Source organism: Anser cygnoides, chromosome 8 (genome assembly GCF_040182565.1).
Source record: "Anser cygnoides isolate HZ-2024a breed goose chromosome 8, Taihu_goose_T2T_genome, whole genome shotgun sequence".
In the NCBI taxonomy this organism is placed as follows: domain Eukaryota; kingdom Metazoa; phylum Chordata; class Aves; order Anseriformes; family Anatidae; genus Anser; species Anser cygnoides.
The window spans coordinates 10726118-10742668 of NC_089880.1; the positions used below are offsets into that span (position 1 = coordinate 10726118).

Sequence of the window (16551 nt, forward strand, 5' to 3'; positions counted from 1 at the left end):
CCCCCCCCCCCCATTCCTGGCCGCGGCGCAAGCCCGAGCCCAATAAACTCCGTAATTAGAGCAAACCACCACAGCACAGGGAGGGTTTGTTTCCCACCCCCCCACACCCCCAGCCCAGGACCTGGCACACTCCGCACACCCCGGGGGGTGGCTGTGGCCGCCCGCACCCCCCAGCCCCGTCCCCCCTTTGGGATCACGCTGGTGCCACGGGGGTCCCGCCGCCTCCGCCCCCCGGCCTCGCGGCAGCCCCTGGCACGCGGCCGCCAGCGCAAATATTTTGGCCTCGGCCGCCGCACGCCGCCGGAGCCTCGCCAGCACCCGGGGCGGGGGGGAACCGCGGGGATCTGGAAGCTTCCCTCGCCCCCGTCCCCTCGGCCTTATATAAAAGCGGGCGGCACACGGGGCGAGCGAGCGGGACGGGACCATGCTGGGCGCCTGGCTGACGCTGCTGCTCGGGGGGGGCCTGGCCCTGGGCGCCCCGGGGGACACGGCCCTCTTCCAGCGTGCCGATGATGCCGGCGGGCGCTGCACCTACACCTTCACGGTGGCCAGCCCCGGCGAGGCCAGCTGCCCCGAGGCCGGCGGCGTGTCCCAGCTGCGAGCCGAGCTGGCCGGCCTGGCCGCCCGCCTGAGCCGCCTGGAGGGCCTGGGGGGCTTCGGGGGCTCAGGGCCACGGGGAGCAGAGGTGGGGGGCGCCTGGACACGGGGTCCCCAGCGAGCGGCTGCAGGGGGCTGCGAGGAGCTGCTGCAGGACAAGGAGAGGCTGGAGGAGGACAAGAGGAGGCTGGAGAGGGAGAAAGAGGAGCTGAGCAGGAGGCTGGAGAGCAGCACCCAGGAGATCGCCCGGCTCAGGGCCGCACGCTGCCCCCCTGGCGGGGGGGGGCCAGGCCGTGACACCCTGCATGCCTCCAGCAAAGGTAAGCGCTGGGGATGGGATCCCCCTGGGCATCCCATCCCATCCCCTCTCACCCCAAATTCTCACCCCGGCATCCCCCCCAGGTGTTGGTCAGGTCCCTTTGTCCCTCCCCCCCCACCCCCCGCAGCCTGTGCCCCCCACCTGAAGCATCTGCTGTGCTCCTGGCCCCCCCTGCACCGTGCTCACTCACTGTGGGGCTCAGCCCCACTGGGAGGGTGCAGCCACCTGGGAGACCCCCCCAAATCCCCTCCCCATCCCCAAATCCTCTCCATATCCCCAAATCCCCATCCCCAAATCCCCAAATCCTCTCCCCATCCCCAAATCCCCTTCCCATCCCCATCCCCAAATCCTCTCCCTATCCCCAAATCCTCTCCCCATCCCCAAATCCCCTCCCCATCCCCAAATCCCCTCCCCATCCCCAAACCTGGGCTGTTTGTAGCCACCAGAGCCACTCTCCTCACTGCATCAGCATGGGGGGACCACAGAAATCTGGGGGGACCCCCAGTTTCCCTCTACGGGACATTAAACTCGTGGGGGGGGCAATGGAGTCAGCAGTGTCCCCCATCCCTGGGTCACCGATGAGCCCCAGCACAGGGCACCAGGATTCTGCATTTTGGGGGGTGACGGCTTGGTACCAGGGCTCACACTGCCACCTGGCCCCCCCGCAGCCCCCAGGTGGCAGCCGGAGCCCCTCGGCTACCAGGAGCTGAAGTCGGAGAGGACGGAGCTCCCCGCGTCCCGGCTGCTGGAGGAGACGGCGCTCGGCCGCCCGCGAGCCGAGGACTCGGGTACTGCCGCCGGGGCTGGGCTGGGGACAGCGGGGGGGACCTTGGGGACAGCAGCGGGGGGAAGTCACCGGATAATTCAGGATAACCAGGGCTGAAGGGAGAGGTTGGGAGCCCCGCGGGATGCATGGATCCCCTCACGTTTTGCATGCTCTGCCCTCCCACCCCCTGTACTAACGCCTCTGTCCCTGCTGTCCCCGCAGACTGCGGCGAGCTGGCGTGGGTCGGGGAGCCGGTGGTGCTGGGCCGGGCGGACTCCATCGCCGGCAAGTACGGGGTGTGGATGAAGGACCCCGAGCCCGTGGCCCCCTTCACGCGGGAGACCACGTGGCGCGTGGACACGGTGGGCACGGAGGTTCGCCAGCTCTTCCAGTACGAGGCGGCCGAGCAGCTGGCCCGGGGCTACCCCGCCAAGGTGCACGTCCTGCCCCGGCCCCTGGAGAGCACCGGGGCCGTGGTGTACCGCGGCGGGCTCTTCTTCCAGCCGCGCCGGTCCCGCGCCCTGGCCCGCTACGACCTGCGGGCTGAGGCCATCTCCGCCGAGAGGGAGCTGCCCGGCGCCGGCTACCACGGGCAGTACCCCTACTCCTGGGGCGGCTACACCGACATCGACCTGGCGGTGGACGAGACGGGGCTGTGGGTGGTGTACAGCACCGATAAGGCCAAGGGGGCGATCGTCCTCTCCAAGCTGGACCCCGAGACGCTGGAGATCCGGCGCACCTGGGAGACCAACATCCGCAAGCAGTCAGTGGCCAACTCCTTCGTCATCTGCGGCACCCTCTACACCGTCAGCAGCTACTCGTCGCCCAACGCCACCGTCAACTTCGCCTACGACACGGCCACCAGCACCAGCCGGACCCTCAGCATCCCCTTCGAGAACCGCTTCCAGTACCTCAGCATGGTGGACTACAACCCGGCAGAGCGCCAGCTCTTCGCCTGGGACAGCTACAACATGGTCGCCTACCCCATCCGCCTCTCCCACGCGTGAGCGCTGACTGGGCACGCCGGGAGGACACGCCGCGGTTGCTCCCATCTGGGAACGAGCCGGCTCAGTCCCCTCGGTGCCTGCTTCAGCCCCGGGTGACGGTGGGGACCCCACTCTGCCCAACCGCCCTGCAGCAGGGCCACGAATGCCTCCGCTGATGCCTCCTGTGAAATCCTGTTGTACTCCAAGGCAGCGAAGAGAATTGAAGTGCTTCTCCGGAGCTTGGCCGAGCCAGCGAAATGCCTCCCACTCCGGGAGGCCAGTGCAAGAGCGGGACCAGCAAAGTGGCATCTCCAGCTGGGGGCCTTGCTGCCTGCATCCCCCCCCTCCAGAGCCCGGGAGCCTCCACGCTGCCTCTGCCTGCAGCTGGCCTCACCTCGCCGGCGGCTCTCCCACGCTGCTTCCAGAACCTGCGGTTTAAAATATTTATTGTAGAAAGGCTGTAGGAGGCTTGTTCTCCCCCATCCGGGGGGACGCTCCAATAAACATCGCAACATTAACTCAGAACAAATGTCTAAGTTTCAGCGGTAAACCCTGGAGATTTGCTTGATTGAAAAGATTAAAATGGGCCACGGGGGGCAGGCTTGTGAGTTGGGCTGGCCAACGTGGGGGTACAAGGCAGTTCTTTTGCTGCCGCAGCGCTGGGATTTGTGGTTGCTCACTGAGGGGATGGCACTGCATGGAGCAGGGAGGCCACGGGGACGGGCAGCCAGCAGGTCCTGCAGCCAAGAAGGGAGGCAGGGGCTGACGGGGTGCTCGCCCCCAGTGGTGCAGGGTGGGCTCCCGGCCCCCTCTGACACCGGTCCTCACTGAGTGGTGCTGGTCACCCGCTGCCCGCCCCCCCCCGCCAGCACCAGGGTGGGGAACTAGAGCACGGCCCTGTTCTAGAAGGGCAGGGAACAAGGGGATGCCCCGGGTGCGAAGGCAGCACAGGCCCCAACACCAGGCAGCACCCTATTCCCCCAGGGCCAGTGAGTTTGGGGGGGGGCTAGGAGGCTGTGGTCCTGCCAAAAGGCTGGGATGGGGTGGGAGGATCTGCCCCGGCTGGCAGGGGGCACAGGATGGGGCATAACCCATCACCCGGGCAGCTGTGTTTACTGCCTGTGGGCGGGTGAACGGGGAGGGGGGCTGTGGGTGGGCCCCCGCTGCCTGGAGGCTCAGAGCCCCCTTCTCCCTCACTGCAGGCCTGCAGCAGGGCTGGGACATTGCAGAGCAACGCAGGCGAAGGCATCCCCCCTGCCAGCAATGCGCCTGCCTTGCCGCCATGGCACGGCCCAGCAGCCCCGTGGCTCCCCATGACCCGCGGCGAGCATCCGTGGTGCTGAGCCGCTTCGACTCCCTCTGCACGCTGTGCCGGGCCGGGGCGGCCGCGTCCTCCAGGTACTGCCACATCTGTGCCACCTCAGGCCTGGAGTCCCCTCTGCTGCAGGGCTTGGGCGAGGTGGACCGGCAACACCTCCCCCCGCTGTCCGTCAGCCACGCCGTCTTCTCCAGGGACGAGAACCCGGTGCTGCCAGGGGAGCCGAGGGCCGCTCGCACCATGGCGGAGCCTGAGGCCTGCGTCACCTACACGCTGCAGCGCATCCGGCTCCGCGTGCTGTCCGGCCTCGGGGAGCCACCTGCAGCCCTGAGGGATGCCGAGCCCAGGGGTGACGCCTTTGCCCCGCTTGAGACAGCGCGGGGCAGCATTCCCGCCATCGATCGCAGCCCCGTGCCCCCCATTGAGACCAGCTGGGCGCTGTACGAGGGGAACGACCTGGGCCTGCGCTGAGAGCTGCGTCCCTCAGCCGCCTGGTGGGGCGAGGGGACACCCTGCGGTCACCGCTCCGAGCAATAAACCTGCAGTCTGTGTTGGGCTCTCCCGGCCATCAGTAAGGTGGGAGCGTGGGACCGTCCCTAGGAGCAGCCGAACCTCTGCCCCGCCAGCCAGGGGTGGGCATCCTGGTGAGGGTAAACCCCACGTCCCCAAAGCTGGGGCAAAAGCCAGGGTGAGAGCCCCAGGGCCACCAAGAAGGTCCCCCTGTGTGCTTGCCTCCTTCCGCTCGGGATGAAGGGACGGCTTGTTCCGGAGTCGCTGGGGGAAGAGCAGCACCAAAGGCTTCTCAGTAAGTCGAGACGCTGAGAGCAGACAGCCCCAACACCAGGAATTCAAGGCTCCCCGCTCCCTGCCAGCACCGGGGGCTTTTCAGGGTGGGAAGTCCATCATTTAATTGACTAAGAAAATAAACGGAAACAAGCCAATGTACACAGGAGTGCCAGAAAGCCTGGCTTGAGCTGAACAGCGCTACATACAGGGATTTACTTAACAGGCTTTTCAGAACAAGCCCAGAGAATCCCTCCCCTCCCACGGCCCAGCAAGAAAGCGTGAGCTGAGCAGGGCTGCTGGATCCAGCCCCAGCCACTCTAATCCCCCTGCTCCTGCCTTTGAGAGAAGTTACGGTCTTTTCACAGACTGAACATTATTAAAAACAAAATAGTGAATTCCCCAAATACAGTAGTTCCCTTACTTATAGGACTTTCAATGCAATTATTTGTGATGACCAGAGGTAGTCCTAGAAATGAGATTACACACCAAATGCCACTCAAAGACAAAACCAAGATATATTCTAATGTAAACAGCCAAGAGCAAATTATCTGGTTATATGTCACAGCCAGTGAGCCTGGGTCACTGACTGAATGCTTAACCTGGCCTCAGAGGCAACCGAGGTAGTTCAAGGCTGTTTTGGAGAGGCTTACATCAAAATAATGCTATAATGTTACTACTAAATGCCCAAACATTTGCTTTTCATTAAATTCCGGCAGAAATATTATCCTTGTTCTGCTCAGCACGAAAAACGTCCAAAAGCTTACTATGTTCCCACTGCTGATTTTTTGAAATTCAGCTTACTTTTCTTTTTACTAGAGAAAAGAAAATTAAACCTTTTAGCAGAATTCCCTTAAAAATAGAAAAGTTGGGTGAACAACTTTTCAGTTTTAGAGGGTCCCTCTAACATGAACCAGGCAGAAAAATCACTCAGCTCTCCCACCTTCTTCCTTTCCCTGAGTGCTTACTGCAGCTGTGCTAGTTTGGTTCCTATAAGAGGGGCATTTTACCTGTGGGGTTACCTACTCAGAGGTTATTTATCCCGTGCATCACCCCAGTTGCAGGTTACAGCACCTTTAACTAACCCAACCGCTGCAGTTCTGCAGGAACCGACCTCAGCAGGGCAGAACTCCAGCTCTGGTGCCCCCTGACCATCCCCCCTTCCAGCCCACCAGCGCTCGCAGAGCCACCTTCTTCCATACATCCGCATTCCTTGGAGGAATAATGCCAGCCAGCACCTCTTCCCAAGGCAGAAATTGTTTCTCTGCATTGAGACTCCAAAATAGAGAAAAGGGTTGGTTATGATCTGAGCGTACCCTCTGGTGGCCAGCTGAGAGCAGCACCCTCTCTCTCCCTGATCCCATCCTCCAGCTCTTCCCCTTGGCAGCCCCAAGCTGGGACACTGGGAGGCCTCCACCTTTGTGACTGAGGGGCTGCTGCGAAGGTGCCGAGCCCTTCATCAAGCCCCACACTTAGGGCCACAGCAGGAATAAAAACGTTGGTAATTGTGCGGTTTGAATTTAAGGCAGTGAGTGGTCATTGCTTGGCCATTTTGGTGCAGCTGGGCCCTGTGGCAGTGAGGCGGGAAAGGCGCAGTTCAGGAGCCTTGAGCAGGAGCAGCAGCACAAGAAGGAAGCTGCCTGCTTCCTTGGGCACAGCCTGCGCCTGCTTCCCCTGCACGAAACGACTGCCTCTTGCTTTTAGCAGCCCCACACTGCCAAACATCCCCAGCTGAAATCAGAGTAACAGCTGGGCTCATCCAGGTTTCCTCTGACGAGCAGATCTTCTCTAGGGAAAAACAAAACACAAGTCTAACACCGAGCAGCTCACCAGAGGTGTAAGATCCTGTGAATGCAACCAGCTAGCTGGAAGCCCCGTGGCATGAGACTGTCACCGGAGAATGCGGTCAGGAGCAGCAAGCACAGGGAGAGAAACACAAAAAAGTTGTTTCAAACTCTTTTTCTCTGGAAGTCTGCTTTCCCAAGCTGTAATATACACTCTTCTCTTGACACGCGACGTTCAGGTGCTCTCCTTGCATCCTGCAGCACTCAGCTAATCATGAGATTACCAGGATACTTTATTTAGAGAATACTTTATTAGTTTCTGTAATCAAACCCATGTAAATAAGACCGTACATATTTAATACAGTGCGTTACCCCTGTACAAATGGAAAAAAAATTAGGTTTAACATTTCTAGACCAATATGGCTGTTAATTTCTGTACAATGCCAACTCACACTACAAGTGGGATACTTTTTTCCAAAGTTGACATCACAGCTAAAGTTTCCAAAAATTCAAATTATATATATATTTATATAAAAAGATAACCAATAGCAATTCACTAGGCATCAATAGCAGCAACAGCCTCTCCAGCTTCTGCAGTCATTTGAACAAAATTATACACATTAGACTTTCAACTCACTCTTCCTTCCAAAAAAAAAAAGTAAAAAAAAATCCCAGAAAAAAACAGCAAATTCTGCTACTGATGTGGTACCTGGTGCTTTTTATTAGCTTTTCAATCATTGTCTGGAAAAAACCTCTAGAATAACATTATTAAAAACAGCTCCAGTATAGCACAGTCACTACTACATATCATAAGCAGGTACAGGATATCTTACATTCACAGAAGTATCATACAGTACTGTCCTACAGCTATAATACTAGAGGATACAATTAAAAAGGCATTATTTGACTTGATTCTACTTTCCAGCACACTGTGGGCAAGGAGGTGGTGCGACGCAGCTCTGATATAAAGAATGCACCTTTTCGATAAAATTCATTTTAATCCGATAAGGTTTCTTTTATTCTTGTGGCACAGTTCTAAGTGCTCATTGCTGTATACAGACATAAGCTGGAAACCGTTTAAAGATCACTCGCTTCATATAAAGATAGCCGGACAGAGGTGTACAGAACAAATCTGACTATTGATGCAATTAACTTCTCAGCTCCAGAGGTGAACAACTGAGGGGGTAGTGGGTGTAGAGAACACAGGTGGCCAAGTAGCATTTTCATATTGTGATCTAAATACAGTATATTGTCATCCAAGAAGCAGCGGCCAGCAAAGCACTGCCTTCAGAGGGAAATTCAGCATCAGGGTTACCCTTTGTGTTATATTACATTAGGCGTCACACGGGAAGGGCAGCTTTGCCAGCTACGTGAATCCCTCTGCTTATTACAAGCTAGGAGCTTTTTAAGTCGCTAAAAACTTAACACACATTACTTGGCCCAGCACCATCTTCAGATCTGCATGTTCTCATACTCACGGGTTTGTAAGAAGATAAATAGCAGCTGAAGATCAGAAGAAAATAAGAGTATTCGTCTTGTCAGCTAGGAACGTAACTCCCCAACCACCTGCTTCCCTGCTGTGCTATTCTGCAGGTCCCGGTTTGGGAAGCACACAGGTGTGTAAGCCAAAACCCGTGCACACGTGTAAAACGTGCACACACACTACCAAAAGCAGCCTTCGTGCTGTCAGAGAAGATAAAAGACCAAAGAACCTAGAAGCTGAGCTGGATAAGCAGCAGTTTAAATCCATAACTGCCGCTAGCTTCTACGTCCCTTTGTGTTGTTTAGAGCCCTGCGGGGAGAGAAAACTGCTGTCTCCCCCTTCGGGCTACAAATTCATGCTGCTGTCATCTCACCCGCCCTCCCCTCTTCCCCCACCTCCAAGGAAATACAGCCTCTAAGATTTTGTTTCTTCGGTTTTGATTGCCTGAGGTTTGATTGGTCCAGTTCTAACAGGTTTTGTTGCTGCAGCAGGTGCGGGGGTAGGCTTTTCCTCTGTTTTGTCTTGGCAGACTCCTGAAGAGTCAGCAATTGCCTCGGAGGGTTTGCTCCCGTTCTCGTCCACTTTTTGTGCTTTGCCTCCTATCGGTTTGCTCTGCTGCTGCTGCTCAGAAAAGAATCTCTGGGTGGACTGAAGTACCTCTGCTCTCTGTTTTGCCTTAAGAAAGGGAGAAAATATATTTACTGAAGAGATGGCACAGGAATAAAAGTGACTTCACAAAAGTAAATCCTAAATGCAAGGACTGACCGCGTTGGGCAGACTTTGCCACAAAGGCACATCCATCCAGTTGCTTCCCAGACGCTACCACATCTGGGCACTCAGCTCCTCAGCAGGAGGTAACATCGTGCCTAGGCTTCCCTGGCTCTTTATAATCCTCACCCCCAGAAGGAGAGAACCAAAGACAAATTTCAAGCACCATCTAACACCTTCTTATGCAGCTAACTAGCATTGCAGAAACTAAAAGTACAAACAGCCCACAGTGGGCTCAAACTGAAGCTTCGCCCCACAGTAAGTGTCAGACACGACCAGAACACGTCTCTGCACGCTGCGTGACCCCGACACTGCCCCAGCTACGCAGGCACTGAGGGCCAGGCTACCTGTTGTTCCTCCTGCCCCCTGCTCTGGGCTTCCTGAGTGCAGGGGCTGGATGAAGGCAGCAGAATCTCATCTGAGCACCCCAAATTTCCCTTGTTGCTCAGCCAGACTCCGGAGTCTGCAGTGCTAACTCAACTGAACCTGACTCAGGATTGTGCCACGTGGAGCTGAACCCTCAGTTGAAGGCTGAAGCCTCCAGCTCGAGGCGGGCACTCGTTCTGGGAAGCACAAACTATTGCCTGGCTTCCTCCAAATCCCTCCCCGGGATCCTACTGCTAACCTCGACTCGTACCCTCTAAGCTCAGCCTTTGTGACCAAGTGTTTCAGCTGCAGTCGTGCACTGTGCCTTTCACTTGTCAGTGCAGCACCGGGCACACCAGGGGCTTTAGAGCAAGCATCTGGTTCTCCTGCCCAGACTCGGGCAAAGCAGGAGCTGCACGAAGAGTCCAACCTTCTGGAAGCGGTGCTACAAGGCCCACTGCTGTCAAATGCCTTTTTAACACTAATGCCTTTTTAACACTACAAAGACCATGCAAGGAACCCCAACCATGATACAGACCCTAAGCCTCCATGCACCTCTTGATCAGTATTTTATGCATTTTACAGAAAGCTAGGGAGAAAAAGTAGCAAAAGCCTGGAACAAGAGGTCTTGGTTTCAATACTGTGCAGTTGTCTCAAGAAGCTAAACTAGTAACAGAACAAAAATCTGTGAACCGTGACGTGATGAACTGCAACAACAGTCTGATTTTACTGGAGCCAGACAGACACCTGAAATCCCCTGTGTAATTTCAGACATCCCCTGAGGTTAGGGCTAGAAAGCTGGGTGATTTGATCACAGGCACCCAAGTGTGACAGAATAACTTACATTCTTCTGAACAGTGCTTGCAGGGAGATTCAGAAAACCAGGACTACACGTCTGTATTTGCTGTGACAAGTTAGACTCAATTTGCAATACAGACTCAAGACAACACACTAACCATCATCTGTTAGGCCTCCAGCTAGCATAAACTGGGGGAAGAAAACAAATCCTGGAGATTTGGCCTACCTAAAGGGGTAATCAATTCTGCTACAACCAGACCTATCAGGAAAAGCATGCTCTTTGGCTTGTATACCTCAGCACACGGGTCATGGCACATGACAGTAGGTGAGGGAGCACCACCTATCCTCACAAGCAGCATAGTCTGCAGAAAACAGGTAGATGAGCTACGTATACAACAGGGTCCCTAAGCAGACTCCCTGTCCTGCACTCTCCGCCTCGGTAAGAAGAGCTGGCCTCATCATGAAGGGTCCCAAAGTGCTCTAACAAGTTACACGACTCATCACCTGCTACTGAAATGCAGCCACCTCTTCTGTGGGGTGTTCATGTTCCTGTGTTCTGCTGGAGAGAATTGTCATGGGCATTGCAAGCCACCAGGAAGTGAATTAGCAGAATAACCTAGAAGCAAGGCTGGCTGGGACAGGAGGGTTCATGCTGCTGCTCAGAGCTGGGGGATATGTGAAATGACAGCTAGCAGTCAAGTCCATAGGCTTCATTGCTCATTCAAAAATCCAGGCTCCTGAGAAGTAACTGTCAGATTGCCTTCAGCAGCAGTGGCTGCTTCACAACCATTCCCCAACAAGATCACTTCAGAGAAGAAGCTCCCTACATTTTTTTTAGCCTCAAGTTCCAATTAATGAAAAATTAAAAACGAAAACACAAAAACCAAACAAGGCGTGGAGAAGATCTGTGTTCAGCTGCTGAAGGCCCGGCTACTGGCTTTGGGTCCAGAGGCATTTTAATTAAGACATGATTTGCAGACACATTCCTGCCCTACAAGCTGTCAAGACTGAACTGGTGTTAACAGCACTGCAGGTCAAATACTAACCTTCATGTCTTGTTCAGCCTTCACCGCAGCCTGGGCCTGATTGCCTCTGGCTCCAGACACTGATCCACAAAGACCTCTGGCCACATGCGGTAAACGAGGGTGGCTCATAAGGCCTGTGATCATCTGAGACGGCATCTGACTAGGCAGTGCTACTGGCAGCCTCTGAACAGGCGCTGGGAAGGTGTTAGTATATGGGGCTCTTACCAATGGAGGGAGCAGGTTAGGCTGAGAGAGGATCTAAGTGGGGGAAAAACAACAAAAAGAGACATTTAGCAAGTAGAAAACTGCCAACTAGATTGCACGTTGGCGTTATTTTAAAGGGGAAAAAATTGCCTGCTCTGCTGTCAAACTGATGTCAAGAAAATAGGCTTTTACGTTGAAAAGCCACACTTGAGCTCCAGAAAAACAGCACTGTAGTGCTGCTGTGCCTTCAGGTACCACTGACAGCTTAGAAACAGCAAGTAATAAGGGACAAGACACAGACAAGGCAGCAGAGGAGTAGCAGTGAAAGGTAGTCCTGAGAAGTCTAGGTAGTTTCTGCTAGTTGCAATCCAACAAACAAATCCTCAGTCCTGCAGTCAAACACTCCCAACACCAAAAAAATCAGCAGCCTGCCTCCAGTCACCTCCAGCAGGGAGGCATCACCCTTGTAGAGCCGTGCTCCCTGGAAAGCTAGATGCAAGTCAAACCCTTTGCAATCAGCCCTGCTTTGAGCAGGAGGCCCGACTGTGTGATCTCCAGGGATCCTTTCCAACCTGAACTGTTCCAAGAATACTTCAGAGCTGCATCTCAGACAGACACCCACAAACCTACTTTGTCTTTTAACATTTAAGATGTGCACCGGGACCCTTCTGAGGCACAAAACTTCTCCCCTTCCCCAACCAAATGACCTGCTTTTGCAGGAATGAGGTGCAATACAACCGTGTGGAGAAGCCAGCAAAATAACTGACATCATTCACAACCTCTAATGGATTCCTCAGCATGCACAGAACTCTCGAAATTAAACACACCACAAAATCTGTACTAGGTAACAAGATCAGATTTTTTTTGCCTTGATCTTGAGATCAATTTCCTTATGCATTTATTTTTTCCTTCATTTAAAGAATTTCATTTTGCATCTCCCCCTGATAAAACCTGAGGGAACACAGCTAAGCTGCAAAGTCACTAGTGACACAGAGAAACAGATTTGTTTGTAAGAAGCCACCAGTTGCCTACCTGTGGTGCAAACTGTGCAGGAAATGGCTGTGTCATCCTCACGGCAGCAGCTGCAGACTGAAACTGCTTCTGGTAGACAATGCTGTTCATTTTATTGGACTGGTTGTTTGGACTTGTAGAACTGGCCCTAAAGAAAAGAAAAATGTCAGTCAGAATCACACTGCTCTCAAGGAAAGGACGCATCTGTCTTTAGTTATAACTTAACTAGAAATGCAGCTTGGGGGATGGAGGTGAACAAAGGCGGAAAAGCCTTCTTTAAGAAATGGCGACCGATTTGCAGAGGTCTCACGCACAGCATGTGGGCAACACATTTTTACTCAATGTAAAATGAGCAGCAGGGCAACAGTGACAAGGAAGCCAGCTAAACTCAATGCACACATTTTGTAAGCTTACAGACATTTCTGTTTAGTTTTTACTTTCGACTTTTGAGTTTTTACGTTTTTCTGCACCTTCCCAGCACCTCCACACTAAAAACCAAAGGCTTATGGTAAGCCTTGCTTCAGTTGTTAAGGGAAGAGACATCTCACACAGAATTTTTAAGATATATACCATCAAATCAATTGTTCTAAATGCTGGCTAGCTTGTGAATTCAAGTATTTCTTATTCTTTATCCCTTTACTTTTTTCTTAGGTGAAGTATTGCAGGCAAGACATCAGGACTGCATGTAGGAGTTCAAACTAATTTCTACTTCACTAGGAAAGCCTGGACCACTTTCAGCTTGCCACAGTGAAAGCCACCAAATACAATTACTGTGCATAGGAGTACAATTTTCAAGAATTATCTAGTACCAGAGTTCCATTTTTAAGTTCTTTCAGCCTACTCATAACTTCACCCACAAACATCCCAATAAATTCACCAGCAAGTGCACTCTGCATATCAGGAAAATTCTGTTAATTAATCAACTAAACCTGCCAGTAGCCTACTAATTTCTCTTGTGAAAAGCTTAGAAAACTAACAATCAGTGCAAGATCTGTAACAGAACTGCTGCCACAACTACTGCTCTCTGAGGTGTAAGCCTTGAAGTGTGCTTTTTTTTTTCCTTACTCTAAGCACTGCAATTAAGATTACTCTCATGGAAGATTAACAGTCTTCCGTTTTACCCCAACGTACTTCTTCCTTGCTCACTTCTGTGTTTTCCAGGTCATTTTTAGTTGACTTGTTCAGTTCCATGTAATTCATAAGATATTTTTAAGATCTTATTTCACAACTATTTTATTCTAGCTAAGCATAGCAGATCTGATCACCTACTGCAGTGCTCCTTTTAAGCTAAGATTAAGCGTTGTATTTTACATTAGTAGTACCTCTCCCCAGACCTTTCAGAATTGGCTGCTCACATACAATTAAGTTTCCTAGATGTGATTTCAAGGAATTTTGAGCTTAAAAAGAGATTTACCGGAAGGGACTGGAGGTTGGCGTAGTACTTCTACCAGTAACTGGTGGCGTTCCAGGTTTAACATCAATACCACCCCCAAATGCCTTCAGGTCCATTTCTGATATCTGAAAAGCACAGCAATCAACATGTTAATTCAGTAGGAGCAAAGAAAAATTAAAACGTTTCAGGGTTGAAATTTCCTCACCACAGATACCACATTAAAATATTTAGAAACTATCCTGAAAAAATGCTGAAGGAAAGAGTGCCATAAAACAAGGCAGTTCTATAACAAAACAAAAGCACAGCAAAAATGGAAGTCATTCACATGAAAAATCTCCAGACTCTAAATGGAGCAATCCATTTCACACATTATTTTGCAAATACAATCAACAGAATAAATGAGTCTCTGGAACAGTGTCTTTCCCCACACAGCTATGAAGCATAATGGCAAAACAACTAATTTTTACTTGATTTATTGTTGACTGCCTTTAGCAGAACATGATGGAACCCTTAATGCAAGGCAGCAAAGCCACCTAAGGGAAAATCCCCATTCCACTGTAGCTTTCCCTCATTTCTTGTTGAGGCAACCACAGCTATTTTCCCCTGACAACTATAGCTAGAAACAAGCTGCTGCTTGGAAGATAGGCTCAAAAATTATGAAGGTGGAAGACTTTTGGCCAGAACCTATGAAGCTAGAAAACTACACGGTGCAAAAATCACTCTGTTGGTGGGTGACAACATGAAAACTTGATCCATCTGATCTAGAATTCTGGTTGCCATTACTGTCCAAAATGTGGAATTAATTCCTGAGATAGATTTTTCTTATCACAGCTGTAAAACATTGGGACTGCAGGGTTGCTTTATGTTCTAAAGCACCCTAAAATCTAGGCCACAACCTCTTAAGAATTTCAGGGGCAGCTCCAGAGATAGATTACGTCCTGCTCCAGGAAAAGACCTTGCTAATCTGACAGAAAGCTTAGCAGTGTTCATGTTCAGTATTATCAACCAGGGCCACCTGAAGTGCATTGCAAGTGCACTGTGTTGTACATTATCCAAAAATCCCCAAACCCTACAGATCTGTAATTCCATCTAAGATAAGAGACCATGTGAATGGAAGCCAGTTTGCTGCATCAGAAATATTTCATTCCTTGACATTCACTCTTGGATTCTAGCTCAGGACAGAAAAATTTTAGTGTCCTTACAAATGTAGAAGGGAGTTTTCTAGAGTTATCTACACATGGCTGCATAAGCTTCTCTTGCAACGTTTTTCACCACAGCTACCTGACTGGAATTTTCTGGGACACTCATCAATCAACCTGGAGGACACGACAGTGTTAGTGAAGATGAGATCTGCCCTAAGCCTCAAGCACTCCCTTATTTGATAGCACAACAGGTATATGGTAGAAAAAAATCCACGCAGTAGGTGGCAGCATTACAGATGAAGTCAATGCATTTGGTAGTTTGGAAGCACAAGTGAAATCTGGCAATTTGCTCCAGTATGAGACCAGAAAAACATTGACAGAAGCAGAAACCAGCCCTGACATTGTAACGCTGTTTGTCTGCCGCTCTAACAATGGTTTCTGTATTACCTTCTATGTGGCATCCTACACGAATAAAGTACCCTGCTAGTCCACAAAGTCATTACAAAACTAAGTTTTCTTACAGTGCAAATGGACTAGCAGCAAGCCAGCCACTAAATAAACCTAGCTAAACCTTCACAAGATGCACAGAGCCGGTCACTAAGGGACTAATCTCAGCTGGCTTTCCTATTTTCCTCTCCCAAACTTTTAAGGTCAAGGAAGGTTTTTAGATGGTGCAAGAGTCAAACACAGGTTGCCATGCTGGTTCTACAAAACAGCACAGAGCTTTACGTTATTTTTTGTATTGTAGATTTATGCATGTTATCACCTTTCCAGTTGCAGCTATCATGCTGTGTTGAGTTCCTGCTGGGATTAATCCTCTGAAAGGCTGGGTTACTTGTGCAGGTCTGCTTAGATTTTGAGCTGGCGCTTGTGGTGGTGTGTGCTGCAGTGGTGGTTGCAAAGACTGGGGCAGAGCAATAAGTGGCTGTGCTGTAGATCCGAAGTTGGGCAAAGAAAGCTGTGATCCTGGTAAAGGTACCGTCACCTGGGGGGGAAAAACATACAGAATCACCAGTAACATATACACAAGGGTCATTATTTAACTTTCTTTACTAGCTCTATGATTTTAGTTCTAGTCAGGGTGAATGGCTTAATGACTCATAGGATGGTTTGGGTTGAAAGGGGCCTTCAAGATCATCTATGGTCTTTGCATTTCAGAAAAAGTTAACATTTAACTCCTAACTGCAACATCAGCCATGCAAGGAAATCCCATTGTGTAAGTAAATATAATTCATTTCAGGAAATAAAAGTAGAATGAAACAGCCAGCTTGCCTTCTCCCCCCCCCTTCTTTTAAACTTCAAATAATTTTAGTCATCAGAAGGACACTGTTTGGAATCACAGCTAGATTTTACTTTCCAGGAGTCCCAACAGCCAGCGTTCCCAAGCTTTAAAAAACAAAAAAACAGTTGCCTCTCACTTGTCTGCATTAACAGGGAATGCTGTGGGCTGCAAACATCACAGAATGGTAGTGATAAGCATGTGAAAATACCATAACAGTGAACTGACTAGCAGGAATTCTTGCTTTTCCTAGTTTGACCATTAATCCCAAACTTGCAAAATTACACTGCGTGACTACAAGAACATATGACATTCTCCAGATGAGGAGAAAACTTAGCAAGATTCTGCTCTGAATTATAACAGATTAAAAGTATAACAACAGCCATACTTGAACACATTAAAACCATTAACCCTTCTAAAAGGTCCTTAATACTTTATGCTATAGTCTCAACAGTTGAGACCCAATTTTTGAAGACTTTTCTCAATATTTGTCTTGGCAACTTTTCACATGTATGAAGTAGGCTACTGT

The 16551-nt window shown here is 51.1% G+C and overlaps 2 protein-coding genes across 5 annotated transcripts in view; one reads left to right on the top strand and one right to left on the bottom strand.

Moving 5' to 3' along the window:
• Positions 1-104: 104 nt before the first annotated feature.
• On the top strand, positions 105-3531 carry MYOC (myocilin). 2 transcript variants are annotated; one of them, XM_048080317.2, is made up of 3 exons: positions 110-917; positions 1585-1704; positions 1905-3526. In XM_048080317.2, exons 1-3 carry the CDS (start codon positions 425-427, stop codon positions 2687-2689), a joined length of 1398 nt encoding a protein of 465 aa, XP_047936274.2. In that variant the 5' UTR covers positions 110-424; the 3' UTR covers positions 2690-3526. The 2 variants fall into 2 exon arrangements, with proteins under 2 accessions (XP_047936275.2, XP_047936274.2); XM_048080318.2 differs by lacking the exon at positions 1585-1704 and having other exon boundaries at positions 105-917; positions 1905-3531.
• Positions 3532-6842: 3311 nt separating this feature from the next.
• The window catches only part of PRRC2C (proline rich coiled-coil 2C), a 70326-nt gene continuing 60617 nt past the window's right edge, over positions 6843-16551 (bottom strand). For 2 of the 3 annotated variants that reach the window (XM_067001508.1, XM_067001509.1), the window contains exons 32-36: positions 15510-15728; positions 13623-13726; positions 12230-12356; positions 11015-11251; positions 6843-8711 (exon numbers count right to left, since the gene is read on the bottom strand). In XM_067001508.1, coding sequence (XP_066857609.1) covers positions 8451-8711; positions 11015-11251; positions 12230-12356; positions 13623-13726; positions 15510-15728 — 948 coding nt within the window. In that variant the 3' untranslated portion in view covers positions 6843-8450. The remainder of the gene's footprint in view (positions 8712-11014; positions 11252-12229; positions 12357-13622; positions 13727-15509; positions 15729-16551) is intronic. The other variant, XM_067001510.1, reaches the window with a different exon arrangement.